At 47.1% G+C, this 11,566-nt stretch overlaps 1 protein-coding gene across 1 annotated transcript; it reads right to left on the bottom strand.

The window, feature by feature from the left end:
* Window positions 1–10,250: 10,250 nt before the first annotated feature.
* Window positions 10,251–11,324, bottom strand: LOC123050081 (BTB/POZ and MATH domain-containing protein 2). The gene has a single exon (XM_044472927.1). It carries the CDS (start codon window positions 11,322–11,324, stop codon window positions 10,251–10,253), a length of 1,074 nt encoding a protein of 357 aa, XP_044328862.1.
* Window positions 11,325–11,566: the final 242 nt, after the last annotated feature.

Below are 11,566 nucleotides of genomic sequence, written 5' to 3'. Positions count from 1 at the left end.
CTTTTTGGTTCTGTTTACTAATAAATAAATCACATAGCCTCTGGTTAGATGTGGTTTTATGTTTTAATTAGTGTTTGTGCCAAGTAAGACCTATAGGATCTTCTTGGATGATAGTTATTTGATCTTGCTGAAAATTCCAGAAACTTTCTATTCACAAAAACAATTGTTTAAAATCACCAGAACGTGATAAAATACTGATTCCAATTGCAGCAGATCAATAATCAAATTATCTAGGTCTTCCTATGTTTGTAGAATTTTTTGAGTTCCATAAGTTTGCGTTAGTTACAGATTACTACAGACTGTTCTGTTTTTGACAGATTCTGTTTTTCGTGTGTTGTTTGCTTATTTTGATGAATCTATGGCTAGTAAAATAGTTTATAAACCATAGATAAGTTGGAATACAGTAGGTTTAACACCAATATAAATAAATAATGATTTCATTACAGTACCTTGAAGTGGTGTTTTGTTTTCTTTCGCTAACGGAGCTTAGGAGTTTTCTCTTAAGTTTTGTGTTGTGAAGTTTTCATGTTTTGGGTAAAGATTCGATGGACTACGGAATAAGGAGTGGAAAGAGCCTAATCTTGGGGATGCCCAAGGCACCCCAAGGTAATATTAAAGGATAACCAAGAGCCTAAGCTTGGGGATGCCCCGGATGGCATCCCCTCTTTCGTCTTCGCTCATCGGTAACTTTACTTGGAGCTATATTTTTATTCACCACATGATATGTGTTTTGCTTGGAGCGTCATTTTATTTTCTTTAGCTTTGCTTGCTGTTTGAATAAAATACCAAGATATGAAATTCTTAAATGAGAGAGAGTCTTCACATAGCTACATAATTATTTAACTACTCATTGATCTTCACTTATATCTTTTTGGAGTAGTTTGTCATTTACTCATGTGCTTCACTTATATCCTATGTGTAAATGGTTGAATGATTTGAATGTCATAAATCTGAAATTATATATGTTTCATATGCCTTTCCCATGGGGAGTAATGCCTTCACATATAAGAAGTAGAGGTGGTAAATTTATTGAAGGTTAGCAAACATTGTATTGGTCACTTGAACAATTCATGAAAGAATATTGAAGGAAGAGAGATTTCACATATAAATATCCTATCTTGGACAACTTCTATAATTGTGAGCCCCATTAATTATTTTCACACCTGAGCAAATTAGTTGAAGTTGGAGAAGGAAGACAACATAATGAGTTATGGTTGGGTATATTTGTATAGAAGTTATATTGTTATGGATCCTCTAACATGTGGTGCTTGCTATTTAGAATCCTTTGCTAGCCAAAATATCTGTACTAAGCGGGAATACTGCTTGTGCATCCAAATTCCTTGAACCAAGTTCCTTCCATGAGTGTCCACCATATCTACCTATATGCGGTATTTACCTGCCGTTCCAAGTAAATTTGCATGTGCCAAACTCTAAACCTTCAAATAATAATCTGTTTTGTATGCCCGAATCGCTCATGTAGCGACTAGGGGATGTCAGTATCTTCCATGCTAGGTGGGTTATTCTCACGATGAGTGGACTCTGCTCATCATTCATGAGAAAATGGCTGGTAACTGGGATGCCCAGACCTATGATCAAAAGATCAAAAACAAAATCACAAATAATTTAAACAAACTCCCCCAGGAATGTTGATAGTTGGACGGCACCCGTTGTTTCGGACAAGCCGTGGAGTGTGAATGTTGGTGGAGGGGGAGTAAAAACTTTACCTTTCTGCGTGGGAACCGCCTATAATGTATCTAGTATGGAAGATATTGGGAACTCTTGGTCGTTATGTTGACAATGAAAGCATACCTCTCAAAATTATTTTCATCTCTGTTTTAGCTTCGAGCTCTGGCACCTCTGCAAATCCCTGCTTCCCTTTGCGAAGGGTCTATCTTTTACTTTTATGCAAGAGTCAGTAGTATTCCTTCTCATTCCAACCTACTCTTTAGTTGGCAAGCATCATGTGATGGAAAGATCTAAGCATATATGGCCATTCAAATATTTTTGAGCATGAATTATTATTGTTGACATTGCCCTTGAGGTAAAAGGTTGGGAGGCAAAACATTAAGCCCCTATCTTTCTCTGTGTTCGATGAATACTATTTGTTCTAAAAATATGCTTTGAGTGGTAGCAATCATGGAAGACTAAATGATAGTTGAGTATGTGAAGTTTGCTGAATCAAAGCTCCGACATAGACTCTTCCTGAAAATAAGATGAATTGTAATTGTTTGATGACTAATAACACGGTTTGTTAGTTTTCAAGAAAGCTTATGATCTATACTTTAACATGTGAATAGTTTGTTACTTGATCACGAAAAGTTTTACGAGTTGAGCTACTGTTATGATATATGATGATGCTAGGAAAGGTGATTGAAATTATCATTGATCAAACTTGTGCACCTGCTAGCATTCACACTTCATAAATTATTATCATTTACCTACTCGAGGACGAGCAGGAATTAAGCTTGGGGATGCTGATACGTCTCCAACGTATCTATAATTTATGAAGTATTCATGCTATTATATTATCTGTTTTGGATGTTTATGGACTTTATTAAACACTTTTATATTATTTTTGGGACTAACCTATTAACCCATAGCCCAGTGGCAGTTCCTGTTTTTTTCCCTTGTTTCAGTGTTTCAAAGAAAAGGAATATCAAACGGAGTCCAAATGGAATGAAACCTTCAGGAGAAGTTATTTTTGAAGAGAAAGCAATCCAGGGGACTTGGAGTGCACGTCAGGGGATCAACGAGGAGAGCACGAGGCAGGAGGGCGCGCCCACCCCCCTGGGTGCGCCCTCCACCCTCGTGGGCCCCTCGTGGCTCCCCTTACCGACTTTTCTCGCCTATATATCTCCATATACCCTAAAACCTTCGGGGAAGAGAATAGATTGGGAGTTCCGCTGCCGCAAGCCTCTGTAGCCACCGAAAACCAATCGGGACCCTGTTCCGGCACCCTGCCGGAGGGGGGATCCCTCACCGGTGGCCATCTTCATCATCCCGGCGCTCTCCATGACGAGGAGGGAGTAGTTCACCCTCAGGGCTGAGGGTATGTACCAGTAGCTATGTGTTTGATCTCTCTCTCTCGTGTTCTTGAGGTGGTACGATCTTGATGTATCGCAAGCTTTGCTATTATAGTTGGATCTTATGATGTTTCTCCCCCTCTACTCTCTTGTAATGGATTGAGTTTTCCCTTTGAAGTTATCTTATCGGATTGAGTCTTTAAGTATTTGAGAACACTTGATGTATGTCTTGCCGTGCTTATCTGTGGTGACAATGGGATATCACGTGATCCACTTGGTGTATGTTTTGGTGATCAACTTGCGGGTTCTGCCCATGAACCTATGCATAGGGGTTGGCACACGTTTTCATATTGACTCTCCGATAGAAACTTTGGGGCACTCTTTGAAGTACTTTGTGTTGGTTTGAATAGATGAATCTGAGATTGTGTGATTGATATCGTATAATCATACCAATGGATACTTGAGGTGACATTGGAGTATCTAGGTGACATTAGGGTTTTGGTTGATTTGTGTCTTAAGGTGTTATTCTAGTACGAACTCTATGATAGATCGATCAGAAAGAATAACTTTGAGGTGGTTTCGTACCCTACCATAATCTCTTCATTTGTTCTCCGCTATTAGTGACTTTGGAGTGACTCTTTGTTGCATGATGAGGGATAGTTGTATGATCCAATTATGTTATTATTGTTGAGAGAACTTGCACTAGTGAAAGTATGAACCCTAGGCCTTGTTTCTACACATTGCAATACCGTTTACGCTCACTTTTATCATTATTTACCTTGTTGTTTTTATATTTTTAGATTACAAAAACCTATATCTACCATCCATATTGCACTTGTATCACCATCTCTTCACCGAACTAGTGCACCTATACAATTTACCATTGTATTGGGTGTGTTGGGGACACAAGAGACTCTTTGTTATTTGGTTGCAGGGTTGTTTGAGAGAGACCATCTTCATCCTACTCCTCCCACGGATTAGGTCATCCACTTGAGGGAAATTTGCTACTGTCCTACAAACCTCTGCACTTGGAGGCCCAACAACGTCTACAAGGAGAAGGTTGCATACTAGACATCACATACCACATCACCTTCGCAGGAACCCTCTTCCTGGGGGGCTCGCCGTCAACATCACCATGGTCATCTCGTCTGATCTTATACCGCAATGCATCGCATACCGGCCATGCATTCAAATCCTCGTACGCACCGCGGTGGAGGATGCAGTCATTAGGGCATGCATGTATCTTCTCCACCTCCAATCCTAGAGGGAATACGACCTTCTTTGATGCGTACGTACTGCCGGGCAATTCGTTATCCTTTGGAAGCTTCTTCTTCAATATTTTCAGTAGCTTCTCAAATCCTTTGTCAGGCACCGCATTCTTTGATTTCCGCTGCAGCAATTCCAATACGGTACCGAGCTTTGTGTTGCCATCTTCGCAATTGGGGTACAACCCTTTTTTGTGATCCTCTAACATGCGATCGAACTTCAACTTCTCTTTTCACTTTCGCACTATGTCCTTGCATCAACAATGACCCGGCGGAGATTATCATCATCGGGCACATTGTCTGGTTCCTCTTGATCTTCAGCAGCTTCCCCCGTTGCAGCATCACCGTATACAGGGGGCACATAGTTGTCATCGTCCTCTTCTTCTTTGCTGTCTTCCATCATAACCCATATTTCTCCGTGCTTCGTCCAAACATTATAGTGTGGCATGAAACCCTTATAAAGCAGGTGTGTGTGAAGGGTTTTCCGGTCAGAGTAATACTTCGTATTCCCACATATAGGGCATGGACAGTACATAAAACCATTCTGCTTGTTTGCCTCAGCCACTTCGAGAAAATTATGCACGCCCTTAACGTACTCGGAGGTGTGTCTATCACCGTACATGCATTGCCGGTTCATCTGCGTGCATTATATATAATTAAGTGTGTCAAAAACCATTACAGAACATCATGGATAGATAAGTGACCAAATTAATAGAAGTTCATCATCACAATTAAACTAAAGTACATACATAGTTCTCAATGAACAACATATAGCTCTCCAGAGCATCTAATTAAACCATACATTGAAACTATGTAAAACATTTCAATGCAACAACAAATGCAATCATAATCGCAACCAAGGTAACAATTAATCCAACGGCATAATGATACCAAGCCTCGGTATGAATGGCATATTTTCTAATCTTTCTAATCTTCAAACGCATTGCGTCCATCTTGATCTTGTGATCATCGACGACATCCGCAATATGCAACTCCAATATCATCTTCTCCTCCTCAATTTTTTTTATTTTTTCCTTCAAGTAATTGTTTTCTTCTTCAACTAAATTTAACCTCTCGACAATAGGGTCGGTTGGAATTTCCGGTTCACATACCTCCTAGATAAATAAAATCTATGTCACTTTGGTCGGCATAATTTTCATAAACAATAAATGAACCAAATAGTTATAAAAGATAATATATACCACATCCGAATCATAGACAGGACGAGGGCCGACGGGGGCGGATACCAAAACCATCGCACTATATAATAACAAGCAATAATAAAAGTAAGAAAAATAGACAAGTATCTATCTAAAGTAAGTTTTTTTTCTTTCAGAAAGAAGATAAGAACAAGAGGCTCACCACGGTGGTGCCGGCGACGAGATCGGCGCGGGCGATCGACGGCGGTGAAGACGGGGACGGGACGTGACGGACCGCTAAACCTAGACAAATCTCGGGGAAAATGGAGTTTGGAGGTCGAGCTTCGAGAGGAGAAAGCTTAACTAGTGTGGCTCGGGCATTTCATCGAACACCTCATGTGCATAGGAGGTGAGCTAGAGCACCACAAAGCACTCCCCTCGCCGGCCAGAAAAAGCAGAGCAGTGTGGAGTGCTCTGCTGCGGCGATGGGGTATATATAGGCAACTCATTGGTCCTCGTTCGTGGCTGGAACCGGGACTAATGTCCCCCCTTCTATCCCGGTTCTAGCCATGAACCGGGACCAATTGTTGTGGGCCAGGAGCGAGGGCCATTGGTCCCGGTTCGTGCCTGGAACCGGGACAAATGGGTCCAGACAAACCGGGACCAATGCCCCACGAGGCCCGGCCGGCCCCCTGGGCGCACGAACCGGGACGTATGCCCCCATGGGTCCCGGTTCGTGACTGAACCGGGACTAATGGGCTGGCCAGGCCCCAACCAAAGCCCTGTTTTCTACTAGTGTGAGCGGCTCCCCTCTTGATGGGCGGCTCCCACCTCGCCCGATTTCGTGTGTCAGTAGCGGGCCAGCGACACGGACTGACTACCGGGTATGGAGTTTGACATGTTCCTCCTGCTCGGGGTTGGGTGCTCCCTGAGCGAGGTCCGGTGCGTTGTCGCATTGGAGTCGGGCTTCTCGGCTTCGGGTCGCCGCCAGTCAAGCCAAGGTGGGTGCTTGCGGCTAGGTTGGGGAGTCGTCTTCTTGTTGTAGCGTCGGTGTCGGTCCATGGATGTGGTGGACGAGACAACGGTGGGCCGACTGCCAGATTGGTGTATCAGGTTGTGGTTTGGCATCGTCTGAGCTTTCTTAACGATGGTCGTCGACAGTCACTAGGCTATGTTCCCCTCAGTCCACCGGGACTGGAGGGGACTATAGGCATGGGCGCCCCTACTGTGGTGGTGCCGACCCTGGCCCGATGACTGATGTCGGGCTTTACCTACCATGGTTTGGGCATTGTGAAGCGGGTGGTTGGCGTTGTCTCGGGGCTTGGAGGCCGGGGCGGTGACTCTAGAAGGTGGTCCGCATGATGAGTTCTCCAGCGGGCTCCATGGCGGTGGTGGTGGCTACGTCTCTTTGCCGTATGGGCAGCGAGAGGACATTAACGGCGGGTGGCCCGGGCGCGCTCCATGTTGAGGCGTCCCGATCCGGATCTGGAGATTTGTGCTCATTGCGCTTGCCCAGGTGGCCTACCGACACTGAGGAGCGACCGAGTGAAAATTCTGCACTTTGTCGCCGACGATGGCGACGCTTGAGAGCGCCGCATTCTTCTGGAAGACGTCGCCGTAGTGCTTCTCTCCGTGTCTGGGCTTCGGGTGAAAACCTTTGTCCATTCTGGACTCGGCAGCGGCAACACTTTGCGCCATTTTCCCTCCTGAGGGCATTGTCGTGGAGCGTAGGTGTACTTGGGCTTAATGTGGCGTTGTTATCATTTCTTTCTATGTGATCTTTCGGTTCTGTAGTCGCGTGCGTTTTGCGTGATCCGGTTATCCTATGATCGGCTTTGTAAAGGGGATGCTCCTCCACTTTGTATCGTTCAACCGTGTACTTTGTTTGGTTGTTGCATTATATATAAAGCGGGGCGAAAGCCTGTTTTGAGAAACGTTTTGTTTGCACAGGGCAAACACATAATTTGGTTGCTCGAAAAAAACACATAATTTTCCTTTTTTTTCCTTCTCCTTTCCCTAGTTTCTTTTATTTTGTACATTATTTGTTTCTTTTTTTCTTTTGATACTCTGTTCTTTTCTACTTCTTTTGTTTTTTGTTTTATCCCCCCCCCCCCCCCCCCCCCCCACCACACACACACACACACACACACACACACACACACCTTCTTTTATTATATGCAATAAGACGGTCATCATCGCGCCGGAGCCGGGTTGTCCTTGCTGCTCGGCTACATTGGAGACTACGGATGACCTTATCTTCGGTTGCGAGTTTGCAGCGCGGTTTTGGCAGTGCCTCGGGCTATCTCCGACTGGTACCTCAGTCACGAATCTACATCTCTTCAACGTTGCTCCGGTGTTCACGGCTGCATCACCTTCTGCTTGTTTTGCTCCTCTGTTGCTTGGATCTGTGGAAATGACAAAAATGTCATGATCTTCCGGGAAGACACGCCCTCTCTAGATGCCACAATTAATGAAAAACTGTCGCGATGACGCAGTCCTATGAAGGTCTCGGTTTCGGGTTGACCACCGGAGCCACGTCGACGTTTGGATTCGCATGTCCATGCGTTAGTTTCTCCGGGTTTGGTGGTTTTGGCACTGCCTTTTGGAGCTGCCCTGTAAATTACCTCTCTCTGTACAAAAACCTAGGCATTTTGGCCTTTTTGGGATTCATAAAGAACCACAAGTTTTCTATTGGTTTTCCCACTTGCCTTGGTCTTGCCAAATTGGCCGGACGGCTCCACAAACCCCGAAAGACTGAGTAGCATCACAAAAGGAAAATTTGTCAGTATTTACGAACTTACTCTACATAATGTAAAGATTCCTGACGATTTGAAGCATCCAGATATTTTGTTAATCTTAATTTTGAATGGATCTTTATTTTTAGAAAAGGAGGATGACCCCCGGCCTCTGCATCTGGGCGATGCATACAGCCACTTTATTAATTATTCTCATAAAACCTTGCAAATCATACAACAGTAAGACTAAAGTCGCCGTCTAAGCAACAAACTGTCGCTACACCTATCCAGTTGATGAAGCGGCGCAGATAGCCTGGGCCAAATACCAAACAGGCATCGCAACCAAACCTAAACATCTAAGACCTGAGGTCCCAACCAGGACGCCTGTCGGGTATGGGGCACCTACCAGTCCGGCGAACTCCTCAACCAGGACGCCTGCCGGGTATGAGGCCGCCGCAGCCACCTACCACTAATCCATCTTCAGAGTTGTATTGTTGCATCAACCGTGCCAGGTCTCTCTGCCATCGACGCCACCACGACGCCAGACAGCGTTGTCCTCCTGCGCGAGTCCATCCTCGCACATGGAACTCCGAATCTCCACGCCGTCGAGATCCGTCACCATCAATGTGTAGGATGAATTAAGCACCGCTCCACCAAAGATGCCGTCCGCTGGTCCCGCGAAGCCGAGTGCACCTCCAAGAATGCCGCCTCCAAGGGGGTAACGACACATGCTTGCCGCCAACATCCGATCAGCTGATCTAGGGTTTCCCCCGTAGGTGTTGAGTGGAGTTGGAAGCTTCACCTTGATGATGCCTTCATGAAGGAAACGATGATAAGGACATCGTCATCACCGGCTCCGGCCATCGACCAAAAACCAGGTTTTCACCCGGATCCGTCCCAAGAAATCCACCCGACAACATGTGCACCGTCTCGACCGCCTTCAAAGCCCCAGATCCAGCCGCCTAGATCCGGCGGCCACCCACAGCAACAGTGCCACCGTAGGAGCCCTGGCGCACCGGCCACAGCCTGAGTGTGCCACCACTGGAGCCTAGGAGGAGGGCTCCAACCCCGCCTCGCCAAGCCGCGAGAGCCGCCGAGATGGATCCCGCGCGCTCGTCACTATCTCTAATCCGAACCAATCCATAGCAGATCGCCGTCATAGATCCACCTTGGACAGGGACTGCACCACGCCATGCCGCCGCAGGAAGCCCTAGCTTCACGAGCCGCCACCCTCCAGGGTCGCTGCCCCGGGATCCAGGCAGGGCATCGCCGCTGCCACCGGCCATGTTCCGCCGCCGCCGACCGGCCGAGCTGCCGGCTACTGCGACCTACGCCGCCATGACCAAGCACGCCCACCGAGCAGCCGGCACCACCAGATCTTCCACGAAGCCCGCCGCTCCGCCGCCTCCTCCCATCACCACACCGCCAAAGCGCCGTCGGCGGTCAGATCGGCCGCGCCGCCGCCACGACGGCTTAGATCGGGGAGGAGGGCCCCTGCGCCCCGGGTCACCCGCCTCACCCAAAGGAACGCGGGAGGGAAGGGGGCCTTCGCCGCCGCTGTCAGCCGCCCGGGGCTTTGCCCGGCGGCCTCCTCCAACGGCGGCGGAGGGGAGGGGAGGGAGGGGTTGGGAGTCCGGCGGCGGAGGGGCTAGGGTTCCGCCCGAGCCGCCCTAGCGGGGGGCGACACGGGGGACATATCAATTGTTCTTTAGAATGGATCTGAACGTGCAGTTTTACAAAAGAAAAATGTGTGTTTATAATTATTACACTTCAAAGTTGTTCATTGGTCTGAGTAATTCTACAGAGCTACATTGCCACAATACTCGGATAAATATCCTTACCATAATGATTTCAATCGGGTAGAAATTATCTGAATAAACTGAAGAATGGGAAAGTGCATAGACTGCAGAGCATTACCCCTTCAGGAAAGGAATAACCGAGACAATTTCTTTTGCCAAATGAGCCTAGAAGTAGTACTAAAATTGATATGAGGAAAATAGCATCAAAATGCATACAACAATGCATAATATCACGGTAGAGCATAGAAATTGAAATGTAGAAGATGGATTGTCTGTCCACTAGACAGGACTAGTCAGTACGAGAAATCCTGTCCAATATGTCCTTCATGAGCAGAGGACAGCTCGCAACCAAATGCTTGAATCCATCTGTTGCCATAACAGCTTGCAGAACATTCTGTGGAGCCATGAACTCAACGCAAGCTTCTTGGAGATCCTTGCAATGGTGCTGCTCTGCTAAAACCAGTGTTGTTGCAACAGTCTCGACGTCAATGCTCTCACAGAGCTTGCTTTCACAAAGCACCATTAACCCATCAAGTCCATACCGATCCGCAGCAACTAGCAAGTGCTGAAGCTTTGCCGTGTTCCAATCTTTGGACTGTTCATCATCAGGCAAGGAATCCGTGTACACAAAGTGAAGAAGCGCCTCGAAGATTGGGGGCTCGATGTCCTCCACCTTGATGCTTCGTGTTGCCTTCTCCTTCATGGGACCAAACAGTTCCGCCTTGAAAACCGGAGATCTTGCAGCCAGCAAGCATCTGTGAGCATGGAACAGTTGGCCACACACGCTGAAGGTCACATCTGCTCCTTCTCCCTTCTTACGCATGTCTTCCAGCTGGTCTTGCAGACTCCGCCCCGGAACAAGAACATGGTTCCTCCTGACCTCAGAGCGGGGTTCTCCGATCACGGTCAGAACACACCGTATAATGAAGCTCCCATTGCTGTCAGACCATGATTTCAGCCACGATTTCCCGATGAACTGAGCATAGCCCCGATAAACGCATTTGGGGGTGAAGATATACTCCATCTCCTCAAACTTGGTGACCTGTGTTCCACTTTTGTCCAGCAAGTTCAAGGTGAACCTTGCTCTCACATCCTTTTCTGGGCTGAGACAGTTCAGGAACGCCGAAGCGTTGCCGAAGCTGCCATGTCTCACGCCGTCCGGGAAGAAGCTGATCGTCCAGTTGAAACCGCCGACGCTGAAGACCGTCGAGCTGACGAGCTTTTCAACGCCGATGCCCTGGAGCAGCGGGTAGCTTGTCACCTCGAAATCGTGCGTGGCGGTGAAGCTTGGGGTGAGGCATCTTGACGAGGTCTTGGTTAGGCACTGGCCATGGCTAACTGCAGCGGTGGAGTTGCTGGCCATGGCGAAAGGAAAAGAGGAATGCGACGGGCGTCAACACAGGCCAGCATAGGGCTTTTCTAGGCGAGGGAAGTGAAGGCGCGGGCGGGCGCACGGTCGCATGGGTAGTTGGAAGTCGTTTAGTTTCCCGGTGAGTGGGGTATTAACTCGGAATGCATGCCGTCGTTTGAACTAGTCGAAGTGGGAACAGAAACGAAATTCAATCGATTAAACATATAGTATGAATTAGAGCATGGTTAATAGAA

Source organism: Triticum aestivum, chromosome 2D (genome assembly GCF_018294505.1).
Source record: "Triticum aestivum cultivar Chinese Spring chromosome 2D, IWGSC CS RefSeq v2.1, whole genome shotgun sequence".
Taxonomy (NCBI): domain Eukaryota; kingdom Viridiplantae; phylum Streptophyta; class Magnoliopsida; order Poales; family Poaceae; genus Triticum; species Triticum aestivum.
Note: the sequence above shows the minus strand (reverse complement) of the source record. Positions and strands in the feature narration are given on the sequence as shown.

Excerpts from the sequence above, each read along its gene's own strand:
- LOC123050081 (XM_044472927.1), bottom strand. The coding sequence starts at position 11,324 with ATGGCCAGCAACTCCACCGCTGCAGTTAGCCATGGCCAGTGCCTAACC.